At 41.4% G+C, this 15,058-nt stretch overlaps 2 protein-coding genes across 2 annotated transcripts in view; one reads left to right on the forward strand and one right to left on the reverse strand.

Annotated features, from left to right (window-relative positions):
* Positions 1 to 1,908: 1,908 nt before the first annotated feature.
* rab10 (RAB10, member RAS oncogene family) lies at positions 1,909 to 10,075 on the reverse strand. The gene is made up of 6 exons (XM_077552229.1): positions 9,382 to 10,075; positions 6,093 to 6,153; positions 3,884 to 4,022; positions 3,669 to 3,758; positions 3,326 to 3,427; positions 1,909 to 2,889 (listed from the first exon to the last, which is right to left on the reverse strand). The coding sequence occupies exons 1-6, from the start codon at positions 9,506 to 9,508 to the stop codon at positions 2,803 to 2,805; spliced, it is 606 nt and encodes a 201-aa protein (XP_077408355.1). The 5' UTR covers positions 9,509 to 10,075; the 3' UTR covers positions 1,909 to 2,802.
* A 2,279-nt stretch (positions 10,076 to 12,354) lies between these two features.
* kif3ca (kinesin family member 3Ca) overlaps positions 12,355 to 15,058 on the forward strand; it is a 14,978-nt gene continuing 12,274 nt past the window's right edge. The window contains exon 1 of the mRNA XM_077552213.1: positions 12,355 to 14,247. Within this exon, the coding sequence (XP_077408339.1) occupies positions 12,850 to 14,247 (1,398 nt within the window). The 5' untranslated portion in view covers positions 12,355 to 12,849. The remainder of the gene's footprint in view (positions 14,248 to 15,058) is intronic.

The raw sequence follows: 15,058 nt of genomic DNA on the forward strand, positions 1-15,058 counted from the left end.
TGTTTCATGTAACGTGGGTACCAAACGCAACCTTGTTGTGACTGCGTTTGCTCTTGCTTCGCTAATGATCTTTGACGTACTGGTGTGGTCGGTCGTGTGGTCACGTGACCGTATGGGCCAATAAGAGTCGCCTGTGGGCAGGTGTACGGAAGTAGCCAGTGGACTCAAGGGGAGGAAATGTCTGTTACTGCTCGAGGTGTTTTTTTTTTTTTATTATAAAGTTTCCATCTTAAATATCGCTACTATGGTCTCGATACTTAAACGCCTACTTGTTAACTTTTATTTAGAGCCGACTGCCAGTGCCGGACTGCGTCAATTGACCGTTAAAGCAGAGTTGGTGAGTATTAGCCATTCCTGTGGTTTCACATTGCATTTGCTTTAATGATATGTTCATCAAACGGTCGTATAAAATAATCGCTCAAAGAAAGAATCGATTCGATAAAGTGTTTGATGGTGTTAATTAGTCACTGTGAGCAATTATTTTATGCATTACATGCGTTTTGGCCAACTTGAAATACATTAAACACTGACAGCACTTTAATGCTAGACTGTGTAACAATTTACCCCAAAATATCTTTACAGTAGTTTTTTATTTGACAATTTAAACTTTTTTTTTTTTAATTGGTAGATTAACACCTTAGCTCGTTAGAATGGAAACTCCTGCAAGCCTCTGGCCATTACTTTTCAGACTGGATTCGGGTTCGAATTTCCTGCCCTCTGTGCGGATGTGTGGTCATCTGCACGTCGTGTACGTGAAGAGGAGAAAATGCAGTTTGTTTTTCCGGCCACAGGTGGCAGTAGCGATTCGAAATTCAATTTCCTGCGTTCAGTAGTTTTAATCAATGAAGCTGTCTGTAATTGAGAACGCTTTTTCATATTAAATAAGTTAATTTGCTATTGCCAATTTTGCACGTTAGCACTTTCATATAGTACATCATGGCTTTTTGACATATCAAACCAATTTATATGGTACAATACCAAGAATGGATTCGACTATTTTCTATTTATAATGCAATCAGTGTTATTTAGTTAAGGAATTTTGACTTGTGTACACAAAGATTGAGATGGTCCTGTTTTGTACCGGTCAGGCTTTTAATTGATGGGACCCAACGAGGATGCAACTCAGCCCAAGCCATTGGAGATTCTTGCCAGGAACCCCAACAACCTGCTCTGGTAGGAGGCTCAGTTTTACATTCATTTTTGCACACCTGCCTCAGGACAATCAAACCACATGCGATTTCAGACAAATGAACTCTACGTCTCAAGGCATTTCTTGTCAATGAATATTTCAATTTGTGCCTTGAATAAACATTTTTGTATGGGAATAATTGAGATTTTTTTATTGTTTGCATTGAATGGTCATTAATTTTTTACTATACTTGTATATTTGCATTTGTCCGCAAGGGTTTTTCACATTAGAATTCAATACACGGTGCCATCACCAAACGCAAATTTTAGTTTCCTGGGCCGAATCTTAGACTTTTGATATCCAGCCTACTAATATTGATTACTTTTGTTTAACGATATGCAGCAAACAGACCGCATTGTATTCGAAGGGGTGTGTCACAAATTGAAGTTGCAATTGGAAAAAATAATAGTGATTAAAGTAAGTTTATTTTTATCTAAATTAATTTGTTCAAACTGTCACAGTCACCATTAACAAGCAATGTTTTAATTAGCATTTAGCTGCCATACAGGTGGTGTAAAGGGAAATTAGGATGCCACAAGATGGTGCCAAATCCTACATAACAGAAAAGTAGTGCTTCGGCACCATCTTGAGCCATTTTGGTGCCAAGGAACTATGTTGAAATGAGGAGGACCAACAGGGCAAAGCCACAATTAATAGAAACTGGTCCGATTGATCAATTTCCTGACACAGGAAACTACACGCCAGGAAAGACAAACAAGTTAACTTAAACAAGCTTATTTTTAATGGATCTGCAAAACTGTTTGAATTTCCAAAGAGAACTTGTGAACCTCCCGCCCAAAGTTACCCAGTGGCATACCTTACATGTTACAGAAACGCTTCCAACCCAAAGAAATCTGCATGCAGGAAACAAACAAACAGTAACCCAAATTGGGGAGAGAAAACCAACAACAAACAAACAAAAAAAAAAAAAGTCAAAATAAATCATACAGGTAAAAATGAGACATCGATAAAGAGGACATAATGCCGTTCTCTTGGCTGCAGGAGAAATTCAAACGTTTCTGCGCCAGTTTGACTCCGCGCGGGAAGCGCAAACCGACAACGATTTAGTAAAGTGTAATTTCAACGGGGTGGATGTGGCTCCGCCCACGACACAGCCCCGCCCCTGTCTTCCATATAAGGCACAGGACAAAAGAAACCCCGCATTACAAAAGGAGCTCGCCACACCTCTGTCACTTGGTAACAAATTGTAATTGAGCAAAACACTTGACAATGAGTGTCCAAAAAGGGGGGGGGGGACGGGGGGGGGGGTCGATTGGGGCTGAGCTCAGGCAAAGTAAAATATTACAAATATGAGCTTGTATTTTCAACGTTTTTCTTTTTCTTTTCTTTTTTAATAAACTTTCAAACAAAACGACGAGGAAACATGAGTGGAGCTCAAAAGGTGGCGAGTGGGAAAAGTTTTGGGGGGGGGGGGGTCGGTGGGGTTAGATGGATGAAGTGGTTTATTGTTTTATTCTGATAAGAGTGTCAGTGCGCAAGAAAAAGTCTTGAGAGGGGGTTAGAGGGTAAGAGCGTTAAACGTTAGAGAAAGAGAAAGAGGGTGTCGTGCGTGTGTGTGTGCGCGTGTGTGTATGTGTGTGGGTGCGAGTTGTTCAACTGCAACACTTGCTCTTCCAGCCCGTCACTCCGCTCCCGTTGTTGATGTCCACATTTTCACTGTTGGGCTCCTTTTGAGGCGTCTGGGAGGGGAGGGGGGAAATGCCACAATTGGAACCCAAAGCAAACACGGTGAAGCGGCATTTTGCGGTTATGCCGCAACGGCATATTAACTCTTTGACTGCCAGACGTTTTCAGAAAAGGGATGCCGTGGGTGCCAGCCGATTTAAGCATTTTGACTGATCTTTCAAGGTCCACAGAAAATTATGTGTTTGGACTATGGAAACACACGTACTACCAAATGAAAGATTGGACTCCATATTTCATCAGAAAAAAAAGGTTGTTTCTACCTTATTCCGTTTTTCAGTAATCAACAATAGAAAATGGTTAGTTTCACCTCTGTTTTGAAACAAACGTCTTTTAACGTCTTTGGTACTCCATAGGATTTTACTAAACGTTATTTAACGTTTTTGGCAGTCAAAGAGTTAAAAAGTCTCCGAAGTGGGAATGCGCACGCACCTTTCTGAGGATGTCTTCTGCTAACGTGAGGAAAGCCTTCTCGATGTTGATGTTGGCCTTGGCGCTGGTCTCGAAAAACCTAATGTTGTGCTCCCTCGCAATCTGCGCGGGCGACAAGGAAGAGCGAGTTAGAAGGAGCGCTGACCTTTTTAAAGGGGGCGCTTGTCCAAAAATAAAATGGCTCCGTCCATCTCCAGTGCGGCGCAGCGGTCGGGTCGCACCGATTTTACCCAAAGCAAAGGTCGCCGCTACTTCCGACTACGACACGCCGGGCTGCTATTCGTGTATGACGACTCTAGTTGACTCCTATTGATTCATATTATAAATTTGGATTCCATCTCACCTGCTCTCCCTTGGCTTTTGGTACAACCCTCTTGTCCTCCATGTCGCACTTGTTGCCTAGTAGCATTCTCTCAACATCCTCATTCGCATGCTGCAAATAAAATAATGATTTATTTAAAGATAAATAAAATTAAGTAAAAATTAAAAAATATAATTAAATGTTGTTGCTTATTTCGATTCAGAAAGGAAACGTGCTACAAACGGCTGCGATCTCACCTCGTCGATGTTGCGCAGCCATTTGCTGATGTTCTCGAAGCTCTTGGCGTTGGTGATGTCGTAGACGAGCATGATGCCCATGGCGCCTCTGTAGTAGGAGGTGGTGATGGTGTGGAAGCGCTCCTGGCCCGCCGTGTCCCTGCACAAACAATCGCACGCAAATGGCATATTTCCGTCAGTTCCCCGCTTCCCAAATCTTTCGTTAGCCGAGGCAGCCATTTTACATTTGAAAACGGCACACGAGTGGGGGAAAAAGAAAGAAACTTTTATAATACATTCCACCATCTCACGGAAAAGCAGTAAAGATAGATGAATAAATGAAGAAGAAATTATTTTGTGACAAATGATGTAAAATAGGAAGATCTGGGAATGACCTTCATGACGTCTCCTCGGGTGCTAATCACTTTGTCATTCTCAGTTCTGACTTGCTTGGCAGTTGGCAGACATTTCGACAAAACAGCAATCTAATTATCATGTTATACATTTTGTTTATTTAAAAAAAAAAAAAAAAAACTTAATATCCATTAGCGGGGTTAAACGTTTTATGTACATCACGGTAGATCGGCAGATTTAAGGCCATCAAATTTAAGACCCTCTCTTCCCAAATGTATAACCCCTCATTGTCCAAATGTGAAAACAGCAAGAAATTGTATACAGCATCATATAAAACAGTAGGGCTGGGTTTTAATAATTGATATTGATTATTTTCATCTTTTTAACCCCCATAAATTAAACAACAAAATAGAATTTTAAAGGCCAAATCTTTTTTGTATCTTAGTTTTCTTGAAAGTTACTGTTATATTTATGAAAGACCTAATTTATTGCACTTTATGACAATTCAGAATTTTTTTATTTATATTTACTGTTTGTAGAGTTTTTTTTTTAATCATGTCCTTGTTATTTAAGAAGAATTTATGTTCCATAATGAATCAATATAAGATTGGACCAAGTGAACCGAAAAAAAAAAAAAAATCATCAAAATTGAACTGAATTTTTGTGAATCCAGCCCTAAAAAACAGTCCCTCCAGGATTGAGGGCATTTTCTATGATTGTTGTGAGCTAAAAAAAAAATGTAATGTTGCAATTTAAAAAATAAAAAAAAATGTTTTTGCACAAACAGTTTGTCTGCAAATCTTAAGAATTTCGCGGGCATTTAAAAAAAAAATAAAAATTGTTCAAACTTCCGGCGAAAGCGACCTGTACGATACCCGGCACTTTCGTGAGTGGAATTAGCCTGAGGGGCGCAAAGGTGCAAGTGCGGCCTAGATGAAGCAAACAATAACCGGAAACGGCACAGTTGTGTGTGTGACTTGGCATATACCAGAGCGGCACCCGTAGTTACGTAAGAATATGTGGATGAAAAAAACGTAAACATGAATGAGGGTGTGAAGTGAATCAATTGCAAGGTGTGGCGAGTACAACCACTTCCTGCCCGCAAGTAGCAAGCGGCTCAATCTACAAAAGTGTGTGGCATGGATGACAATGCAGCAACTGTGAAAATGTACAAAGACGCCCCGTCGTATTTTATATTTGACTATTTATCACACTAGATGCAGATAATCGTCATATTGATGAGATGTCCCACAAGAACACTCTTGATAAGAATAAGGGGGGGGAAAAAAAGACTATTATAAATTATGCTTCACATTCCAATAATGCCTTCACCTCGCTGTGTTCATCTGACAAATCACGTTGGAACTCGTACGCGCGCGCGCACGTCTACACGAGCTCCCCCCGGGAGATGGAAATGTTGCTAACGTTCATCTAATCGAGGATGAAGTAAGATTTCAGAAGAAGAAAATATATACATTTTTGAGACCACAAATATGATCGTGATGTGATGATGCATCAATTGAGTGTCATTATTTGACGACGGGGGCAACGTGTGGGGGGGGGGAACCGAAACAGCAGTCTGAAGTGGAATGTTAAAGGTCAAGCAAAGCAAATGCATAAAAATGTGAAAACGGTTCCGCTTTTCACTTCCTGAACTGTTTTTGAAAAGTACATTTAGGATATCACATGAATGAGATTCATTCAATATTAAACCAACCTAAAAGTTGCATTATTTTGCAGTCACATCGGATCCTTTTGGGGGGGTTGAGAACTAAATAAGAGAAAAGCAGTCCTTTGCCACCATCTTGGCCTTTTTTTTTTTTTTGATGGACGTCAATAACTCCCATTTCCCCCAACCTTACTTGTGTGGACTCACCAGATCTGTAGTTTAATCTTCTTTCCTTGTAGTTCCACAGTTTTGATCTTGAAGTCTATTCCTATAAAAGAAACACATTCACTACTGTTTAATAGAAATATTTTTGCAAAGTAATTCAATTTTGGACGACTGCTGTTATTCTCCATGAAGCCGCAGGAGGGACAACGGATGACTTTTTGGCCCACAAGTGCTACTTTCCCGTCCAAACAACTGAGCTGTCACTTCAGCTCAAGCAAAAAAAAAAAAAGATGGCGCTCGGTTTACAAGTTCAAGAAACAGCTGTGCTCTTTGAGGGGCGGGGCCACGGCATAATGAAGGAAGCGGCTGCCAAAGAGTGACTCATTGAGTATTATGCACACCCCAGAGAGGGCGGAAGGGGAATTGTTAGGTTTTTAAAAAAAATGGGGTAGAGAAAGAAGCCAAATATTTTTCAAGGTTAACGGGAGGTGCATCCAAAAAAATTCTAATAATTATGACAGCCTTGGAAAGTGCTTTAGAGTTAAGTCAATCAAACCTCCAAATGTAAACATCCTTAAGCTTGTGCCATTTTGAAAGTGATCAAATAGGAGTGTGAAAATTCACATCTGATTGTGCGTGGCACCATGAGCCAACTACACAAGTGATGGCAAAGAAGGAAAAACGGCTCAAGTCGTACAGTACAATATTGATCAGGTCTACGTCAATTAAAAAAAAAAAAGTACGCTGTTCTTAGTTTGATGTAGAAGATGTATTGAACTTCAATTAACTTATTTACATTGTGTGTGCACAGTCAATAAAACATTAAATTATAGTGACAGGTTGACCTTGAACCGGATTAGCTCAATTTCCATTATTTCTAATGGAGAAAACCGCTTCAAATTTTGAACCCATGGGGAGGTCCGGTATCCTGTAACACATTGTGTTCAACTTTAAAAGATGCACTCTTCTGTATTGTGCATTCTAAAAGATACAGCGCCGCTACTAAATGAGACAAGCAGCTATTCGGAGGCCTTGAAATGAGGATGAGTGACTAAAGCCAGGAGGGGGGGGGGTTCCCACAGGAGTATTTTGAGAAGTGCCGCTGTATCTCGGTGTCAAGTATAGACCTTTAGCTGTGATCCGGCTGTATATGTGAGATAATAGTGTTGGGTTTTTTTCTAAATAGGTGACCTCACATAAAGTGAGTCAGCAGTCATGCATTGAGTGCCGGTAAGAAAGCCCAAATGGCGTTCCAGGACAGTGTGTGGCTTGATATGAAAAATGTGAGGTTCTATAAAAAGGAGGTACAGCCGCCATTGTCGTCCTTTTTGTTCGTGAAGGCAGCAATATGATGCTCGAACTACCAGCCTAAAAGGTGACTACAGTTTCCTACAATTGTAAGACTTTTTGGCAAGGAACAGCTTTTTTTTTTCTTTTTTCTTTTTAACTGGCTTCAAAATGGAGGAGGGGGTATTGGGACAAAACTTGAAATGTACTTTTTTACATTCCAATGCTATTTTAATTCATAAATAATCAGTCGCTAATGTTATTGAAAAGTATTCAAACAGCCCGTCTCAACATAAATGTTCTTAATCAAACCTCCCGAACTAATTTGACATCACGTTAGCTTGATTAGCAGCGCTCATGTTACATAATGTTTTGCTTTAAAAGCAGATGTGCAACCTCGATGAGGCAGGGTTTGAGGGGATGACAAACAATTTGTAATGTGTAACATGATTTTTTTTTTCTCCTTCTCTTATGCTGCTAACTAGAAAAAAAAAAGCTTTTATTTTTAACAATAAAAAATGTTTATTATAGGGAGTCACACAGTCTTTCTTTAGAAATAACCTTTACAAAAAATTGCATTTACTAGTTGCGGGCAATTCTGACTTTTTTTTTTCTCATTCTGTATGACGTAGTGGTCTACAATTGCCAACTACTACAGCAATCAGAATGAGAAATGGATTTCTGGTGAATATTTCTGACATTTAATCATTTTTTTCCCCATGATGAGAGATATCATTCAGCACGTTTGCTATATAGTATCCAAAGGTCTACAATTTAAAGCTACCACAGCATGTATATGTAGGTACGAGGCAGCGTACTTTGACAACTTTTTCAACACTGTAGCGCCAACGTTGAGATCTCCTCCAAGCTGGTGCCCTGCGACGTCCTCAAGCAGTGTGAAGGTGGAATGCAGCTTTTTCAACGCTTAAAGCATCCTTGTGTGACTTGACAGGCTCTATATAAATCTCACTTAATTATTATTATTATTATTATGAAAGAAAACCAGATCCGACATGAGGAGAGAAATTGAAAGTAAGCTTCTCATTTCCTCATTCTCTTTTAAGTAAGAAGTCCACATACATTTAGGTGCCAATTGATGGCTGTTTTTGGACATAATAAGTGACGTACGTACGAGGATTTTAAATGGACGAATTGTGCCTGGTTCCTTAGTGGACTCCCACTAAGGCATGGCGGGAAGGGAGAGAAGTTAGTTATTTCTCCTAAACAAATTAATATTGAAAATGCAATGGGCCATCATGGCAAAAATTGTTCCTATTTAAAAAAATAAGTGTTCTAGACCGAGAGACCGTGTTGCATTAATATTTGTAGATGACATAAAAGGGTTCATGGCTTTCCTTTTGAGTAGAGACTAAAATCAATCATTTTGAGATACTTGAGAATCATATGTGCTGTATATGTGTCATCTGTATTTAATGGAATCCTGGGTGGTCCATTAGTGATGCCAGGAACGTCAAGCAACGAATACGTTGCAGATAATAAAGCATTAGCTACGATATGGCACTGCTGCTTATATAATATACTGACAGCTCAATGGCAATATAGTATGTTTTGAAGGACGAGATTTATGTGCTTTGGTTTTTGTTTAAAAAAATAATTACCAAAATCACCCGACAAAGAAACAAGGACGGGAAGGTCATTTTATCGTAAACACGTTAAAGGAATTGTGCGTGGAGAGAAAGTAAGTACGGCCCCGTTGCCCCCCACTAGCCTCGTTAGCTTGCGATGTCAAAAATGACAGCTCAACGAGTTACACATTGCCCAACAGTCACGCGTAACCTAAACAAGTTTCACGGCGTGTTAATAACGGCCCCGTCCGCTCGAGAAGGGGTTACTCGAGTTTAATAGCTGGCACAAAATTGCACAACTTGTCTCGCTGTCAACCCGGGCAGGCCTGGGCAGCCCGCAGCATGCTAACAGCGCGGTTAGCTAACCAGATGTCAGTCAACAACAATAAAAAAAAAAAGGAAAAGAAAAAAAAAAGCAAATGGACGTGACAAATCCTGCATTTGTTTCTCTTGCTTACCTATGGTGGAGATGAAGGTTGTGTTGAAGGCGTCGTCAGAGAAGCGGAACAGCACACAGGTCTTCCCCACGCCCGAATCTCCGATGAGAAGCAGCTTGAATAGCAAGTCGTACGTCTTCTTAGCCATTGAAAACTGTTGAGTATGTACCCGCTGATACACACACAAAAAAAGCAATTTCCTAACACGTCTATGTGAAGTCTGAAGCCAGCTCCTTACGTCAACCTGACCAACTGCCCCGATTTTGACAGTTTACAACCTGGGATTTGTTGATTAGCTTTGGCGAGCTACTTGGCTAAATACCACCACCAAATAAAACGCGTCAGAGAAGCGATATTCCAAAAGGCCGACTGTTTCCCTCTTGAAAGCGCGAGAAAAGGTAGCGACAACGGGAGGTCCTCCAGCACGATTCCTCTTTTCCACTTTCTTTTCTCCTACACAGTCGGGACAAAATGGCTCCTCTCTCTACCCCGACTCACTCTTTCTTCATACTAACGGCGAGCTAATTCAAATTCTCGGCACACCCCGTCATTCCAGTGTCCGGCCTCAAGCTCAACCGAGAAACCTTCGGATAGAAATTGAAGGTGAAAGTGTAACAAATTCACTGACTCTGCAAAGTTAGTGATCTGTTTTTTTCCCCTCCGGAAAGATTAGGAACTTAAAGTAAGACGACCGCCGTCGTCTCTGGAATCGGAGTCAGCACGGCGACACCCTACGACAGACGCACAATGGCTCGCCCACTTCTGTCAGAAAAAAAACCTTTTCGATTTGCTGGCAGGGCTGTCGTTCAAGAGTGATCCCAAATTTGATTGGTCGTTTTCTCTGACATGCTTGAAGGGGCGTGTCTTATGGTGACAGAAAGGGCAAACGGCACTGGGCCAGGCGCTTAGACATTTAGGCTCAGCCCCTCGTTAACTTCAATGGGTAAACATGTCTGGCGATCCAAAATGGACGCTAGTTTCCGCGGCGCTCTCTGAGTGCGGGTGAGTCAATTTTCATGGCAAGTTGGAAACTGATGCGGTGACTCTCCCAGCTGTGAGTCAGGCAAAGTGATGTCATAATTAAGTACTTCTGCGTTTACGGGCGTTTCCCCACGTCCCCTTCTCTTGAAATTAAATGGTAATTCATCCGCTTTAAACTTTACACGCACTAATATTGCAAGCATCATTATATTTATTACAATAACAATAGATCGTCACGAGTTGGATTTGAAAGTAATTTCCCCCCTCTTTCGCTTCCATGCTCTCCTCCAAGAATGCAGAGCATGTCATCCACGGCCAAGTACAGACTTGTCAAGGGAAGAGTCATCCAAGAAGCCAATGTTATGCTGCTGTGGCAATACAACAAAAAGGCTGGCGGATAAACTGACCTACGAACGAGTTCATGTTCTTGATCAAATATGCAAACATTGCTTTAAAAAAAAACATTTATATATATATATATATATATATATATATATATATATATATTTTTTTTTTATTGTGAAAAGTTAGCAAGAGGCTTTTATGCTGCACGAGTTTTTTGTATCAGGATGTGATACTGGTTTAGAAAAAACACATTCTATGAAATGCAGCTGCTGTAAAATGTTGATCAATTTGATTTTCCTCAGGCAAAGCACAATGTCAACTCCCTAGTATGAATTCGGGAGCAGTAAAAGGACTACTTGTTTTATTTATTTATTTTAACCCATCTAAATCTAGACAGGATTGAAATTATGTATATAGAAAAAGCATCACATCTACTTTGATTTAACCCACAATGACATGCTAATCAAAATGTAAAAGTGTTATTTCTGTTTATTCTATTTGTTTATCTTCACTAGCTGGAACTCCACGGCTGATCTTTTCTTCCACCAATAAATCATGTCTGAACTCAGAAATTGTCCATATCACACTACATTCTTCAGCTAGCTACACAGGCCCTCGGGCATCGTCAAGCACTGCTTGAGTAACAGTGGGATAGGATACGCTCATTGATGGTTTCACAGATGGTAATATTTAAAATTGGAAGACACATCTGTCAAACTATGCTGCTTTGCTTTTAATCTATTCTGCAATTATTTTATAGTGTAGGCTATACAGGAACGCATTCTGGGATTAAAGAGGAAAATTGAATTTAGAAAAAAAAAAGTTCCCGTACAAAATTTGATTTAATCATAATAGGTCTATCATGATCATTATTTTTGAATCAAAAATAAACATATTAGGTAACTGTCAATTCATTTATTAGTTTATGAAACCAATACATTTTTAACTGAATAATATTTAGAGTGAAGTTCTTTATACCTATATGCTTTACATCTGTAATGCAAATGTGGAATTCCTCATGTGGTTGGGGCTTTCCACTCTGTAGTGAATCACCTAGAAATTCCACCAGTGAAATCAGTTTTTGTCAGTATTTGTTCCTATTAGAAAATCCCCAAACGTCACCCGCAAATGTACCTGAAGAAACAAAACGAAACGAAACATGAGTCTTGATCTTTTGGCTTCCTTTCATGACATTACTGACTAGCTGTAGGTCAGAGTGTATTCTACTATTCTCTCGCTAGATGTCAATATTGGGCAGTATCTTGAACTACACCGTGGTTAAGTAATGGCTGTAATTATTAATTTTTACACGTCCTCATTCTGACATATTTTTAGAAGAGAATTTGTATATGTAACGGTGAGGTTGTCATAACCACGTTACGTGTTAGTTAGATTTTTTTTCTTCGTTATTAGATATCGACAAACTTACGGTAGCCCACTTCTATTAAATATTAAAAATCTGACACAAAAAACATTGCAATATTACACAGTATTTATACTTACTATACTCCGACTAATTAATATTGCGCAAACGGTTTCAAACAAACCAATAAATGCACATATAGTGTTCAGAGAAAACCTTGAACAAACTGCTGCCTAATGAACTACGTTTCCCACAATGCTTTGCTCTACTCCGCAGTGATATGGGGCGTGGAGCTCGAATGTTTGTGTGCGTGCGTTTTCGTGTTCGTGTGTGCGCGCGCGCGTGTGTGTGTTTCTCGGTGATCCACACCCGCGCGCCGGACTGTGAGCATCTTTGAGCGGGGGGACTGTAGGATGTGGATTCCCTGGGCGTGGAAAAAAAAGAAGATATGAGCGCAATATCGGTTATTTTATCTTTGACACGGTGGGATTTTTTTTGTCTTCATGTGTGGACACGTAGCGGGAAGGAAGCGTCGAGCCAGTGCGTGAGAGCTGATACCATTTATGCTAATTTAACAGACAGTCAGGGCAATCGAGACGTTAGAATAGCATGTTATCATTTGCACTGTTAAATACAAGACCATGCTCATTTATTTAATTGAAGAAATCTTCATGTCGTGCTGAATGTTTTATTAATGAGAAGAAAGCCTATGGTGACACAAAGCTAGTAGCCAGGAAGGTTTTTTTTATTTATTTGTATTTTATTGTCATTGTGTGACTGGTAACAACAAGACGCCAGCCATGTCAAAGAATAAGAGCAGTGAGTCGGTTAAGGTGGTCGTTCGATGTCGACCCCTGAACCGAAAAGAGGAGTCCAATGGTCCCTCCGGGAGCATCGTGCAGATGGACCTGCGACTGGGACAGGTGATCCTCAGGAATCCTCGAGCGTCGCAAAGCGAACCCCAGAAAACGTTTACATTTGATGCTGTTTACGATGCCAATTCCAAACAACGGGATCTGTACGACGAGAGCGTCAGGCCTCTGATAGATTCTGTACTAGCCGGGTTCAACGGTACCATATTTGCTTACGGACAGACGGGGACTGGGAAGACGTACACCATGCAGGGGATGTGGTTGGACCCGGAGAAACGGGGCGTGATACCCAACGCCTTTGACCACATCTTTACGCACATCTCACGCTCGCAGTCCGATAAGCAGTACCTGGTACGGGCGTCCTACCTCGAGATCTATCGCGAGGAGATCCGGGATCTCCTGGATCCCAACCACGCCAACGCCCGGGGACTGGAGCTTCGAGAGAGTCCGGAAACTGGAGTCTACGTCCCGGACCTCACCTCTTGTGTCTGCAAGAGTATCAAGGAGATCGAGGAGGTGATGAACGTGGGAAACCAAGCGAGGGCGGTCGCGGCCACCGACATGAACGAATATTCGTCCCGGTCCCACGCCTTGTTCCTGATCACCGTGGAGTGCGGACAACCTGGTCCGGATGGGAGGAAGCACATCCGGGTCGGGCGCCTCAACCTGGTGGATCTGGCCGGCAGCGAGCGCCAGGCCAAGACGGGTGTCCAGGGGGAGCGTCTGAAGGAAGCGGCTAAGATCAACCTTTCGCTGTCCGCACTCGGGAACGTCATCTCTGCCCTCGCGGACGGCCGCAGCGGCCACGTCCCGTACCGGGACTCGAAGCTGACCCGCCTTTTGCAGGACTCGCTGGGCGGTAACGCCAAGACGGTCATGGTGGCCACTTTAGGCCCCGCCCCCCAACACTACGACGAAACCCTCACCACTCTTCGCTACGCCAACCGAGCCAAGAACATCCAGAACCAGCCTCGGGTCAACGAGGACCCCAAAGACGCTCTCCTGCGAGAGTTCCAGAGGGAGATCGCTCGGCTGAGGGCCCAACTCAACCACAGGAAGTGGAGGAGCAAGCAGAGGAAGGAGCGGCTGGACGGCGAGGACTCGGAACCGGATGGGGACGAAGACGCCGAGGAGGAGGTGGAGAAGGAGGCCGAGGAGTACGTGAAGCAAGAGGAGCAGCGTCTGGAGAGGGAGAAGGAGGCCATCAGGGGCGATCGATCGCTCCTGGCTGATGAAAAGCAGAAGCTTCTTGGCGAGAAGGAGAGGATGATGGGAGATCTGCGGAAGGAGCAGGAAGCCACTGAGCAACTGACTGCCAAGTACAAGGTGAGGATTTGCATTCTGTCGATTGATCTTTTGGTGTTGCTTCGTTATACAGAATACCGAGCATCTCAGATGGCCAGAAATCATAACAAATAGGAGTGGGTTTCACATATAAAAGTTCTGGAAGGGTTCAAATCCGGCCTCTTGTTAACAAAAGTGGAAACAAATAAGTTAAACTAATAGAAATAGTTTAAATGAATTGTTGACGTTTATAGTCGTCAATGGCAATGAATGAATAAAAAAAAAAAAATTGGGGCGTCAGGCGATTAAAATTTGGAATCATAATTAATTGCATGACTTCACTAGTTAACTCACAATTAATCACACATTTTATATCTGTTCTAAATGTACAATAAAAAAATATAGGTTTTTATACTCTTATTTAAAAAAAAAAGTGGGACAAAATGTTCAACTAATAGAAATAGTTCAAATTAATTTTTGACGTCTATAGCCGTCAATGGCAGTGAATGAGTTAAAGAATGAAGAAATGTTCTCCATTAGTTTGATTAAAAAAAGAACTGAAAATATTATGAAAACTATTCTGGAAGTTCAATATCGGTCTTACGATATTCCATAGAAGAGGCCGGATTTGAAGGGTTCAAATCCGACCAACTTTTTCATATCCTATAATAGTTTTCTCCCTAGTCTTTATCTACCATCTTGTTGCAAATACATCCAGATTTGTGTGCTCATTCATTCGATATTTAAATGTCAGCCGCCTCCCAATTGGCAACCAAAGAGTGAGTCACAGAGTCATTTATTATTGCGCTGATTCATGCGCATATTTTTGAGTCATTTGCTGTCAATAACATGT

This window comes from Vanacampus margaritifer, chromosome 19 (genome assembly GCF_051991255.1).
Source record: "Vanacampus margaritifer isolate UIUO_Vmar chromosome 19, RoL_Vmar_1.0, whole genome shotgun sequence".
Classification (NCBI taxonomy): domain Eukaryota; kingdom Metazoa; phylum Chordata; class Actinopteri; order Syngnathiformes; family Syngnathidae; genus Vanacampus; species Vanacampus margaritifer.

Bases quoted from the DNA above. Each gene is read 5' to 3' on its own strand.
- rab10 (XM_077552229.1), bottom strand. From the start codon at position 9,508: ATGGCTAAGAAGACGTACGACTTGCTATTCAAGCTGCTTCTCATCGGA. The intron at 3,759-3,883 runs GTGAGATCGCAG...TTTTATTTGCAG, and splicing joins GGCTGCGCAACATCGACGAG to CATGCGAATGAGGATGTTGA. The intron at 2,890-3,325 runs GTGCGTGCGCAT...CTCCCCTCCCAG, and splicing joins CAGAAGACATCCTCAGAAAG to ACGCCTCAAAAGGAGCCCAA.